This window comes from Numenius arquata, chromosome 2 (assembly GCF_964106895.1).
Source record: "Numenius arquata chromosome 2, bNumArq3.hap1.1, whole genome shotgun sequence".
In the NCBI taxonomy this organism is placed as follows: Eukaryota; Metazoa; Chordata; class Aves; order Charadriiformes; family Scolopacidae; genus Numenius; species Numenius arquata.
Genome location: NC_133577.1, coordinates 116,716,534 through 116,730,979, shown reverse-complemented (window position 1 = coordinate 116,730,979; position 14,446 = coordinate 116,716,534). Strand labels below are relative to the sequence as shown.

The 14,446-nt window shown below is 34.7% G+C and overlaps 2 protein-coding genes across 2 annotated transcripts in view; one reads left to right on the top strand and one right to left on the bottom strand.

The window, feature by feature from the left end:
* Positions 1–14,446, bottom strand: part of COG5 (component of oligomeric golgi complex 5) — a 194,602-nt gene that overhangs the window by 155,006 nt on the left and 25,150 nt on the right. The window lies entirely within an intron of this gene.
* On the top strand, positions 2,988–4,289 carry GPR22 (G protein-coupled receptor 22). The gene has a single exon (XM_074169118.1). The coding sequence runs from the start codon at positions 2,988–2,990 to the stop codon at positions 4,287–4,289; it is 1,302 nt and encodes a 433-aa protein (XP_074025219.1).

Sequence of the window (14,446 nt, the reverse complement as noted above, 5' to 3'; positions counted from 1 at the left end):
TGACCTACAAGCAGCAGGACGCATCACTAAAATGTATTCTTAAGACATAAAGGAATTAGAAACAAAACATGGAACACATTTGTATTACCATTTGCGTGCACGACAGTTCAACAGTATACATGGAAGACTAACACATCTGCTCAGATTTTCATTAAAAGAAGAGTGCAATGATCGATTCTTAAAATGGTGAGCATTTCTTAAAGAGGGATTTATAATTTAAAACCAGAATTGTGGAAACTACTGATGCATGAAGAAACAATGAAACATGAATTCCCAAAAGGAGAATATGCATACTTCACCAGCAAGCTGAATAAGGGTTTAACCAAGCTTTTTCTATACTACTCATTAAATAACTTATTTGTCATAATGACTAATGGATATTTTTCTCTCAATTTTATGGTCTGTTATGTATTCTCCTTAAACGAAAATAAACCAAACTAGGTAACTCATGGTTACTCTCAAAGCACATGAACTGGATTTTATGATGCATAGCAACTTCTTTGACTAAGCCATCACTCAAAAGTAATGAGCAGGAATATTGCAGAAAGAAATAACGCAACCTTAAACTAAAGGATGTCTACATACACTCTGAACACAGAGATAAGAATATTATCCTTTTTTAAACCTGGAAAATAAAAACAGGCTGCTACAAAATGCAACAGGGGAATGATATTAACATCACTTAAAAGAAGGTTTATTCGTTATTGCTGGCTTGAAACTCAGAACAGACACACAGAATATGCACTGGTGTGTAGAATTATCTCAGGCAATTAAGAAGTCCCCATGTTTAATCAGAATTTTTTGCCGCTGAAGTGCTGGAACAAAAAAAAAGAAAAAAAAAAACTGCAAGGAATGAAATAAGAGCCCAGCTACCACTTGGTATCCAGGTTACAGTGCATGTCAAATATCTGTCAGTGACACCCTGTATCAATTTATGACAAGCTGCCGCAGCGATGTGAGAGGCCCTTGAGGCACAGAGAACAGGTAGGTCAGCAGTTGCATGCTCCCCTCCTTGGCTCAGCCTTTGCAAGGCAACGGGCACTCTCCAGAAAGGGTAAATTAGCTCCCTGCCTTGGCATTCCTGCTTTTATTTAACTGAAATCTAATCAATGCAACACGGAGGTGATGTTTAATCTATCCATAAGACTTAGCAAATCTGAAGTTGTTTGGTTTTAGTTTGGGGTTTTTTCACAAAATTTCAGTTGGTGTAAGGTTAGAGTTAAGACCGTCATTTGTTTTAGCAGATCTGCTTTTGATTTCCTCCTGGCTTTTGCTAATACGAAAGAACTCCATTTATCCAGTAATGCATTTGGAATGGTTTCTTGAAATCCATTCACAGCCAGGACAGCACACACAGAGCAAATCGTAATCCTGAAGGTTAAAATAAACCTAGTAGAGGTTGCCTAAATTAGAAATTAAACAAAGCTTTTGAAATATTTCTTGTTTCATTTCACACCTGAGACTAATATGTTCTAATTTACATCTTTTGTATTTAAGAGGCACATGTGAAATAGCTGTTGAGGCATACCAAGAATTTTCATCATACAATTTGCAATTAATAGTACCGTGCAATTGAGGCTTTTCAGAACTGCAGATGAAATCCATTTGCATATTATGTCCCAAGTGTGCTTAATTCATACTTTCATTAAAAAAGAGCTCATTTTTGTTCACCTTAGTGCTATCCATTTTTAATGTATTCAGAATGGAACAAAGGTCTGCATTTAAATTTATTTTCGTGCCAAGTACATCCCCTCTTAAATTTAAAGCTACCTAAAAAACCAACCCTCAAGTATCATCACAAGAAATTGAATAACCTCTCTATTTATTCATTTCATTACAAACTCAAGAGCTTGCTGACAATATAAATAATACAAACACCTGCATTACATGCAGATGCCATATTTACAACCTATCGATATGTGTAAAACAAAGCAGATGACCCACAAAATATAAAATCTCCTAGATGAAATAAATACTACTTTTTTTTAACCTCACTTATTCCTAAAACAAACATGCTGTGTATATAAATCTGTTGGATTTAATTGCAGTTTGTATTAAAAAACAAATAACAAAAAACAAAGGAAAAAAAACTGAAAGAGACAATTTTATTTTTAAGTATAATTTTCTAAAATTATTCCCTTAAATCTATTCTGGAATAAAATCAAATACTCTTCCTTTCCATGTAGGCACTGATTTCTCAAAGAAACTGAATATTCAAATCAGAAAAAGGAAATGTAGTGTTTTTAATAATAAACTCCATTCCTCCAAATCCACAAATGTTTTGCGTTTGAAATTATACACTTATATAAAACTATTCTAGTAGTAAGTTTCATACATGTAGATGCACAAAAGATAAAAGTGAACAGAAGTCTTCAAGCTCTGTAAAAATCTGTTGAACTACAGACCTTCAAGTTTCAGCCCACAACACTATTCCAAACTCTTCATAAGAAAGAGGCAGCTGTATTGCCATAAATAATTTAAATGTTCTTTTTATGATACATAAGCAACAGTGCTCCATGTTCCTATCACTTTCTTTTTCCACAAAAGCCTTTTTAAAATGATCTTGAGTACTAATTTGTTAATACTTAACAACATTCTTCTGAAACGACCCTCAATGCAATACAAAGGCAATGCACAAGTATAGTTTATTCAACAAATGGGCCCTTTGTAAAAACCACATCACTATAAATAAAGCCTTGTCTCCCTAAGTGGAAGCTTTTCACTTTTCTTTTTTTTTTTTTTTTTTTTTATTTAAACAAATCCTGCTTTCCTTTAAAAAGGAAAGACCCCATTCTGGATCCTCAGGCTTTTGAGTCCATGCCAACTAAAGCTCTAAACATACAGTAAATCAAGAGTTTGATAAGAACAGATGCTTTTCCTCCCTCCTCCTTCCCCAGCATTTATCTACAGTAACTGTTAAAAAAAGAAATCAAATAGTTCCATATTTTATTTCACCTTTCAGGAGAAAAAGCAACTGCAACAAAAGAATGTGTTTCTCCCCCATTCTGGAAGTCAACATGCAGTCTGAATCTAACATTACAGTTCGAGATGCCATTGATGACATCGACACCAACATGTACCGACCACTGTCATATCCATTAAGCTTTCAAGTTTCTCTCACCGGATTTTTGATGTTAGAAATTGTTTTGGGACTTGGCAGCAACCTCACTGTGCTGGTACTTTACTGTATGAAATCCAACTTAATCAATTCTGTCAGTAACATAATTACAATGAACCTTCATGTACTTGATGTAATAATTTGTGTGGGATGTATTCCTCTAACTATAGTTATCCTTCTGCTTTCACTGGAGAGTAACACAGCTCTCATCTGCTGCTTCCACGAGGCTTGTGTCTCTTTCGCAAGCGTTTCAACTGCAATCAACGTCTTTGCTATCACTCTGGACCGATACGACATCTCTGTAAAACCTGCCAATCGAATTCTGACCATGGGAAGGGCTGTGATATTAATGACATCAATATGGATCATTTCACTCTTTTCCTTCCTGATTCCTTTCATTGAAGTCAACTTTTTCAGCCTTCGAAGCGCAAGCACTTGGGAAAATAAGACACTTTTGTGCGTGAGTACAAATGAGTACCACACTGAGCTAGGAATGTACTACCACCTTCTCGTGCAGATTCCAATCTTTTTCTTCACTGTTATAGTAATGCTAATTACATACACCAAAATACTCCAGGCTCTAAATATTCGGATTGGTACAAGATTTACAACGGGACAAAAGAAAAAAGCTAGAAAGAAAAAGACCATTTCTTTGACCACTCAGCATGAGACTACGGACGTGTCCCACAGCAGTGCAGGAAGAAATGTTGTCTTTGGCGTAAGGACTTCTGTGTCTGTCATAATTGCTCTACGCCGAGCCGTAAAACGGCACCGGGAGCGACGAGAACGGCAAAAGAGAGTCTTCAGAATGTCCCTCTTGATTATCTCAACATTCCTTCTCTGCTGGACACCCATCTCTGTTTTAAACACCACCATCTTATGTTTGGGCCCAAGTGACCTTTTGGTAAAGTTGCGATTATGTTTTCTAGTAATGGCATATGGAACAACTATATTTCACCCTCTACTTTATGCATTCACAAGGCAAAAGTTTCAGAAAGTTCTGAAAAGTAAGATGAAAAAGCGAGTTGTTTCAATAGTTGAAGCAGATCCTATGCCAAATAACGCTGTAATACACAACTCATGGATAGAGCCTAAAAGGAACAAAAAGATTACCTTTGAAGACAACGAAGTAAGGCAGAAATGTTTAGTACCTCAGGTTGTCACTGACTAGATTTCAGTATTCACCAAAACACATCAAGCGGAATATTTGAACAAATTGTAGAAAAATACTGCCAAATAAGAAAAACTTTTTTAAACTATTGGCGAGACTGTAAATTTTCAATATATATGTTAAATCGAATAGGTCTTGTATCTTCAATTTCTTCATTATGTAAGATATATGTTGCATGGCCGTTTGTTAGTGTAACACCATATGTATATTTGTCAAAAATATTCAAGTCCTCTTTTTTAGAAAATAAATAGCCTTAAAGAAGTGCAAACTTTTAAAGATATTTGTATGGCTCAGTTTCTCTCTAAATATAAAAGAATTTTTAAACAAAAATTCCACTCAAGAATACTTTTCTAAAGTGCAAATTCAACATTCTGCATTATATGGTATTTTTAAATTTAAGTCATAAACAGTATTGATCAGAGATATTCTGAATGCTATACAGCTACAACCTGGACACATTTTGATGTTAAATAGCTATTTATTTCAAATTTCTCCAGCATGCAATTACCATGCATGTGTAGACAAAGCCATTTACGTGAGGCCATTCAATTAATGGTTCAGAATCTGTTACATTTGATAGGGAAAAAAAAAAAATCACGTTGGTCCAAAAATTGACAGTACTTTTCAGAAAAGCAAAAAGTCTTGTATATACAATCCCAGATCCACAGTTCCTATGTAGAAAATACACAACTTTGAATAATTACACAGGAGGAGTGGAGGGGAAAAGGGGAAAAAACGGACTAAATGAAGGCAAAAACCACAGACAACAAAGTTACTTGGCTTGATGCTAAAAGACAACTAAACAACAAACGCATTCCTGTTCAAAGGCTTAGATTTTCCTACTGAAGGGGTTTAGCTATATCTCAAGTGTACAAAGACTTTTCATTCATAGCATCTATCTACATAGATAGATATGGCTGTCATGTGCCACAGCAAAAGTAGAAGATAATTTTATTGCCCTCAACAACTTCTGTATTATTTTGATTTCACTCCTCCTTTGATGATGTTCAGTTCTAGCCATACAACTGCTTTGTCACAAACCAATCACCAGTTCTGCCAGCTACCCTATTTCTGCATTTCCTGGCAGCCGTGGTATACCATCATTCTACATTCTCTTTTTTCTATTTCATCTTATACCTGTAATGAAGAATCAAGAAGCCTTAAGAAGTCATTGTCATCCATAGCACTGTAAGCAAGAATTAAGATATTCATCCAAACAAAAGTTTGTTGAGTGGTTTGCACTATACTACGCTTAAAAAAAAAAAAAAAAAAATCATAATTTCAATGAACTGTGGCTGCATTCATTGACTTAGTTACCAGCTGTGGGGGGAAGAGGGAAACAAAACAAAAAACTGCAAAAATCAATTAGCATGATTTCACCTGTCTTGTTATATAAACTGCTCAGCGTGGCACCAGCTACCAGTATAATTAAAAGGCTAATTCTCAATAAGTATTGGCTTCTATAAAAAAAAAAAATACAAAAAACCCCAAACAACAGAGCATATCCACGAACATGAGAACTAGTTTGACTAAAGTATTACACTAAAAATAAGGATTTCTGAAGCAACTTTCTGAAGCTGCGTATTAAAAAAAAAAAAAGTGCAGTTTTAAGGGAGCAAAAAGCTATTTTCCATTACAACATTAAATTATTAATCATATGTGCATTGCCAAAACTGTTTTTGTCCCTAAAAAAAAAAAAAAAAGCAGTACTTGTAATGTGCCTTATTTTACTTAGGCTCATGCCTTAGCTTACCAGAACAGAAGAGTCAAAAAAATGATACTACAGGTCCACATTTCACAAAGACCAGCCACTTACAATCATCCAAGTTCTACCTTGGAAGCTTTATTATCTAACTGATAATAATTTGTTACCTAAAATTACTGTGTAACATATATTCAAACCCAATTTCACTGGCTTTTTTCTAAAAGCCAGCCCAACGACACCTGCATTCAACTGTACTCACTCACAGTTTTGATTACATCCAAGCTATCCCTAGTTTCCTACAAGAACTGAAAACCTTCATTTTATTTGAGAGGTTGCAAGGGGGAAGTAAACTTAATGGTTTTATGTAAGAAGCTTTTCTTTTTTTTTTTTAAAAATCCCATATACTCCAAATTTATCACTTCAAAAACATTATTTCAGGAATAAGCTCTTCTGAAAAGAAATGTGCCCAAAAAACCTAAGCAGGAACTATTATTTTTTTCTTTTTTTTGTAATACTTCTTCCTTTCTCTGCCTCACTACCCTCTGTATTCTGAACAGTAGAAGGAGAAAGTGGGATCTCTAGGGTTAATGGCATAATATGATTTAACTGATTACTTATCTGCCTATAAAGCATTCTTAAATCAATTAAAAATACTATTAATTTATTTAAAAAGAAAAAAAGAAATCATAATGACCACAACACGAGTGAGTTTACATCATGTCCTTAGCTGAAATAAGCATTTAAGAAAAGCTTTCAGACTTGAAATGTTTCTTGACAACATGACTTTACTTTTTAAAATTAAATAAATCCTCAAGAACTACACGTTTAATGTTAAAAGCTCATTCATTAGAAAGTCAGATTCAATGAAGCAGTACTTCATAACAAAGAGAAAATGCAGCCTAGGAATTAGTCAGAGAGATTAAGTTCAGGTTTTAAAAGCTACGCCGATCACAGTCATCGATTGCCTTTAAGAATATAAGCAAGTTCATTTTTACATTTACCATTCTTCATCTTTCATTAAATAAAGAAAAAAAAAAAAAAGGACTTATGTTGGTGCACACTGAAGTTTGCAGAAGAAAATTCTCCATAGAGCAGGGAGTAATACCAGTAAGAATATGTGCAATCCTACATACACGCAGGAGTCATTATAAAAGAGAATCATACATGATCCGTACCACAAAGACGACAGATTTAACACAAACAAGACAAAATAAAGAGTAACTTATGAAGAAACACTCTATATCCTACAGATACAGAAGAGGATTTCAGGAGAGATATGAAGGTGTGCTGTGGGTGCTTGACAGGCAGACTAAAACAGAACACAAAAATAGACAGCGTCACTGGAGGAAAAAAAAGGGCAAATATATACCATAGTATTGCCCAATAAGAAGCCCACTGCATTCTTAAAAATTATCTCACCACAGTGAGTCATTAGTTCAATTACATTTCACACCACTCAGCCTAAGGCAAGCAGAATTGTACAGGACTCTAAAAATAATAATTCCAGCAAATACGTCTCAGAAACACAAGCAACCACTGCTAGCTTCCACACGTTCTCTGTCCCTAAAGTATCAGCTGGTATCTGACTATGTTGTCTTTTAACTTCAAATGCATTTCCATTCAATTTTACATTGTAAAATCAGGTTAGTTCACACTAAAAATATAAAAAAGCTGAGTACAGTGCCAGTATCTATTAGAATATGCAAGAAGCACACCTTAACACACTAGTACATCACAAACCAGTGAAACAGAAATGTAAATACATCAGAAATATCTAGTTTCAAGTTGGCAACAATTTTTATGGATTACAAGGCACTGTTACATGGTCAGAAGTTCTGTTTACTTCATTAGCACCAGGGGAACAGGAATCACTTTGGTGATTTCTAAATATATCAGATTAAAAATATATGCATCTGGATATATATTATATCAATACACCTCTCTTCCTTCGTTGCTACATAAATACACACATGTACATAATACACAATTATTATACATCCATATGCACCAAAAGTCAAATTCAACATCAGCATCTATTTTATATTTATATGGAGGGGGTTTTGGTAAGAGTATCTCTAACCGGACAGTCAGGCACTATGCCCCACTATGCACAATCTCAAACACCTTCTCCACCATCTTTTTTTTTTTTTTTTTTTTTTCCTTTTTAAAATAAGTAATACATTCAACAAGCTATATAATTTACCTGGGCAAAAGGAAGATTTTTTTCTGCTCTATTAACTGCTATGTGTGTCATATTGCAATGCACACAATAGTTCTTTACCTACATCAACTTCTTTGATAACTGAATGTTTTAGGCATATGTTTGTTTCCTTTGAAAAAAGTGTTTTAGTTACCAATTGCCATTAAACTCTTTTAAAAGGAGACAATACAGCATTCTTCAGCAAAGTTTCAATGTAGCATTAAAAAATACAGAATACACTAACTTACCCTTCCCCCTGCATTGTTCAAACAACATACCTCCAACATATACCGAGGGACAATCAGCTTCCAGCTTAAAACCTTCCAGCTTCATAACAGCCAAATTCCACTCCCACTTCACACATTCTGCTGTAATATCACTGAATTTATTTGTCTTACACCAACAGGAGAGAAGAATCTGACTCTGTAATTACCTTCTTTTTCTACTTCATAGAACACTTGTGCAGTTCAAAAAGCAAAATTAAACACAGGGTTTGGGTTTTGTTTTGCTTGGGAGGGTTCTGGGGAAAAGAGGCAAAAAGAAAGAGGGGAAAAGAACCAGAAATAATAACTGATTAATAGGAAAATCAAAACTGACTCATACCAGTAAGTGTTAAAGACAAAGGATGTGGAATAAGTGGAGAGTATAGTTTCAGAGGACAGAAGGTAGAAGGAAGGGCTGTAAGGCAGCTGTGGCCACCAGGACCACAGAAAGGTGGAGGGCAACATGCACCTGCCATAGAAAGAATGCTAGCCTTATTTTTTAGATTATAATAAACACAAATACAAGAAGAACTTATCTTTGAATCATCAACTGTGATATATGGTTTTGCCAAAATTGAGCGCAGGAGAGGGGAGAGTGACATGAACAGCAACTCCAGAAAAGGCTTTTGATTTAACAAATTATACACAGAATAACACATAAACCAAGAGTGTGCATTATTCTACTATCTCTTTTCCTAGAGATAAACTATACATTTTATCAAGTACAAAGTACATACAGAGCACATGCACTCCAAGAACTGACCTGAAATAAAGTGTTATTGGACGTATGTTCCTAGTGATAAATTTTTAAAAATGCTACTGAATTTTCCCTCAAATTGGTATGGTCAGATAACTTCAGTTTGTCTTCATGCTCTGAGTGTTTCACTACCACAGTATGTTTTTGATTACTGCTTCTTTATGTCAATTTAATTATTTTTATAGAGTATTAAATTGAAGAAGAAATATCATTAGACATCTTTATGTTAATTGCTAAAATTACACTTCAGTAATTATTATAAATTGAGCCAGACTGGAAGAAATATATTCCTGTATATTTATTTTATAGATTTCTGTATCAGCTGTTTTCTTGTTTTGCAAAGAAATTCTCACACAATGAAAAGAAATTCAGTTAAAATAAAAAAAAAAAAAAAAAAACCAGAAGATTTACACAGTGAAAGTTCTGTGGTAGGTACATAACCTGAAATTATTAAAACATAATTTGTTTTGTATAGTTTGAATGAATTCCATCCTTTGAATACATGCATTTCTATACCCTCATTCTGATTCCTGACACTGCACAGCCAGGCAAGCAGGCGGGCAGGCTGACGGCACAAAACTGTTGGCAAACAGCATGCCCTTGTTTCCTTTCCAAACTGGGTTTTTGGAAACAGACTTTTGATTTCTGTTACCCTGCTACGATCTCTAAGCTCCTATTCTAATCTTGCAGCAGTTTAACTTGATACCATATCTGATAAACAAATCAATGTCACTGCTGAAACAACATTATTGCTGTAAAATCTGTCACTCTGGCTGTGTCAGACTGTTATTAACAGAGTAGTATTAGCACAGTTTTACTTTCAACTGTACTAGGATCTCTCACAATCTGTTGTGAGATTTTACTTCAAATTAAACTCAATTTATAGTAAGGGGTAAAAAAAGCACAATAACTGTTGACAACCTATTGCTACTCTGTACCATGGTTTTCTTCCAATTCTTATTTCAAGATATTTTTCATAAATCCCTGTCACAAAAAAAAAAAAAAAGAGAAGGGAGAAGTAGAAAAAAAGGACAGCTTCCCACATTAGTAAACCATTACAAATATCAGTGATACTTTGTGCACTAGGTTGCATTTACCAGAATGCTGAAAACATGCATAAGAAAAAAAAAGAAAATGGGAAAAGAACACTATTTGCAATGTATGTATCATCACAAAACAAGAGGTGAATGTGAATACTGCTGCTGTAAAACACCTTAACAATAACGAGGGAGATCAATCATCCCTGCTAACAGCTCTAATAGCTAGTAAGTGAGATCTATCAATGAATGAGAACGAACAAAACAAAAGATGTGAAAAGAATTTGTGGACAAAGCGAAGGTTTTAACCAAGTTATGTGGTTCAATAACAGCAACAGTGGCTTCCACACACTAAATAGCTAACCCAAAAAGAACTCTCATGGAAAACTCATTTTTTATGCTTTGCCAAAATACTTCACATCTATATGGAGTACAATATAGCTAAAATAAGAAGATTTAGCATATGTATTTGTTCCTACTGCAGTCAGTAAGAAAGGTATTTCATGACAGACTTTTTTTTCCCAAATACAACAGACTTTCTAGGAGTATATTTGCACGTAACAAAAACAGGAGTGTTAGTTGAATTATAAATTCTTCTTCTGAAGAGTTACAAGCAAACATCAAATCATAAGAAATTTCCGAATTGAGTGAATCACTTCATTTTCTATGTTTAAATGGGAACAAACATTTAAGTTCAATAATTTTGACTGTATGAGGTTATATGCCCATAAATATAAAGTGGAGCTACACAGGCCATCTGCAGTAGTATCAAACACAGGTAAAGGACAAAAAAGTGCATATGAAGACAACTTAAAGACATCTCTAAAAAGATTAATGCATTCAAGAAGCTTCTGACAAGTCTTGCCTCAGTTGTACAGCTTACACTGCAGACTCCAGAAGCAGTTTAAATAAAGTGGAGTGAAAGTAGTAAACTTCTGATTCGGTCACTGAGTTTTTGTTACGTCACAATTTTGTTTCAGTCAAAATCTCAAGTTTCTACCACATCTTTAGTTTGCAAGTTAGGTCAGCTAAAAGTTGAGGGGAAAATTTTGGAACTGTACACAATCTGCTATAGAAACAGTACGTTCTCAAAATAATAGGATGTTCCTTTTCTTAATGAGGTTTTCTTTACATCTTTCCCTGAAATGACATGAAAAGAGATATGAGACTTTCGGGTTTTTCAGCTGAAGAGGGTCGGTCTACCTTTCAGATAACAAAGCCAGTGACCAGATTTGGTGCCTGTGAGCAACGGAAAGTTGGACCTGAATGGTAAACAAATAAAAAGACTGGACTACTTTACTTTTCAAACCATAACTGAGAAGAGTCCATAAAATTTCTGATGAAACTAATATTTGAAAGTTACATGCGTGATTTGGGAGACAAAGAGGAACAACTACTCCTGTAAAAACAGCCTGTTTTTAGAGCTGTTTCCTATGTGTAAGAATTATACCTTACTCTACACTACTCACTACTTTGTATTACATACAGCAACACCTTCACTGATCTCTAAGGCAAGGCAGAAGTGACAGTTTCAGGAATACTGGCTCCCATCCAGGACCTGAACAAAGATTAGACTTCAGTCTTTTTTTCATAGCTATTTGATTAGATTTTTTTTTAACCTAAACTGGCTCACACTTTAATTAGAAATGAACAGGATAAAACTGGTTACTATGTTTAAGATTTGAACCACTAGTATTTACTTGAGGAATTACAACAAAATTGTGTACACAATCTCATTTTTTCAATTATTTTGTACTTCTGAATTTGCCAGGCCTCATTTTCCAGTCCTTAGCTCTTGCCATTTCTTTCCCTGCTAATCAAAGAGCCCTTCTGTGACCCTTTATTTTCTCCCCATGAATGCACCTCTACAGTGGTAGACGTCTCTTTTTCTTCAAGAAAAAGAGACCATTTAATCTCCTACTGTGACATGAGATGTATAATTGCATTTATTCACAGGTATCCACAAAACTATGTTTTTATCTGTACACACAATTCCCTGTACTGTTTGCAGAAGTACAGATCTGCCTGACATAGCTGCATGAACGCTAGAACAGAAACAATATTGGTAAAGTAATCCCAGCATGGATGCAGTCCAACTTCAATGCTTTACAGATGTTTAGTAACATATTTTAATATTCATAAAAACAGAGATCATAGTTTTTTCTTTTTTTTTATTTAAAAAGCATGTTACGTGTATGCGTTGAACATTCAAAGTGCTCTGCCCGTTCACAGCTGCTTCTCGTACAGTAGTCTGCCTTAATCTGAGATGTACAGCCATAGAAAACTACCACTACCTTATTTACCTCTGTTCCTCTCTTCCAGCTCCCCTAGTAACAAAATTATCTACCAAGAATGTACAGTAACTGTGAGGTGAGAAGATGGCTTATTTAAATACATACTTAGGGGAACAATACCTTAAGGGAGATTTAAATCATCTAAATTGTAGATTATGCACATAAAATAAATCTATAATGCATCTACACAATTTCTTTAATTAACTAAGTAATCAAAACACACAAATTTGTTTGACAACACATATTTTCCATAAAAATGTAACTGACTATCATTAATTCAGCTTTACAGCCCTGAATTCTTCTTTCAAATGAATTCAACTTCTCTACTATTTTTCTACTGCAGCTTTATGTCAACTGATTTCAACAGAAATACCCTCTTTCTCCTTCTCAAAGTTGGAACAACAGAAGTTGGACTTTCCCCTTCCCCATTCAGTAAGGAGTTGAAACCAAATGGTTCTGGGAAGTTAGTACATTTATATAACATCCTCTTTACTTATTGTTGGATAAGAAGGTACCCTTACTTTATGGAAGAACAAATTACCCTGCCTCCAAAAATAAAGCAAGAGCAATTACTGAAAAATCCTCTTATTCTAAATCTTTATGAACAATCTGGAAACCTGTATATCAATAAGACTATTCCATGATAGCTGTCTTTCTGGTTCCTGCCAGCCATGGATTTTTTTCTGCAATATTTTAAATTTATCATATCTATACTCTACACTTGTAATGCATTCAGTTGTGTTTATATATTGTTTTCCAATTATAGTTGGTTTTGCTTTGTCACTACATTACAACAGGCCATTAGCCAGGACTACCCTCTTTCTTGATTGCCAAAAAGCCAATAATTCACAATCCAATACAGACTTCTCAATAAGCTTTCGACTTTTAAGTTTGCCTAAATAAATTTATACATTTGTCCAAACTACTGAACAGAAGATCCCCTGTCCTGGAAAATTAACTCTTTCTAAAATGAAACATTAAACACTGGGTCTATTCTCAGTTTGCCCTACGCATCACAACTTCCCACTCTGACAACAAGTGACTTCCAAATCCAGTATATTTATTTATTATAAGAGAATCCAGAATAATGTTTCTCCTTGTTGATAACTACTGTGTTAGAAATTGGTGATTTTCTACAGCTGGCCTTAGAGGACAAAAAGTCTAGGCTCCCAACACCATTCTTCCACACCTCAGAAACATGCTTAGACCTCAGACAGCAACACTTCCATTTTTCTGGTTTAATGCAGTGGGTTGTTAAAGTAACATATTTTTGATTTTGTTAGCTGGCTTTCTAATCTATATGCATTTACAGATACACTACACCCAATGACATCTTCCAAACTTGATTTGCTACTACCGTTATCTGATCTTCTAGTGAGCATTCTAATCAAAGGCTTACTTTTCCTTGATTATCACAAGTTACCTGTCCATTTCATCCATTTCTATTCTCACTCTGACTATTTCTGAATTTGATTGTTCAAAAAGAAAAAACCCTCTGTTTTCTCAAGATACTTACACAATACTGAAGTGTTATTTCTGAACTAACCATGTTCGTCTTCAGTACAACCACCAGGTTATGCACTAATAAATGCTCCAGTCCCAGCAGAAAGAAAAAGATCAATATTATGAACTACTGCTCAGTGTTATTTCCTTGACAACTAAACAACTGATTTCACCATTGGCCATAGACAAACAAAAGGAAGCACACATCCTTCCAGCTACCCTCAGCCAACTCCCCTAGAAAAAATAAGTGTGACATTTCTCCACACCTTCCTATGGGGAAGTGATTATCTATAGAACTCAAACCACTGAGTCTAATCACCTTAGAGATCATTACTCTGGTTCTGGGAGAACTAGCCTGCAGTTCACTATTGAACTTCCAATTAAGTAAATGCTCAGGA

Bases quoted from the DNA above. Each gene is read 5' to 3' on its own strand.
- GPR22 (XM_074169118.1), top strand. From the start codon at position 2,988: ATGTGTTTCTCCCCCATTCTGGAAGTCAACATGCAGTCTGAATCTAAC.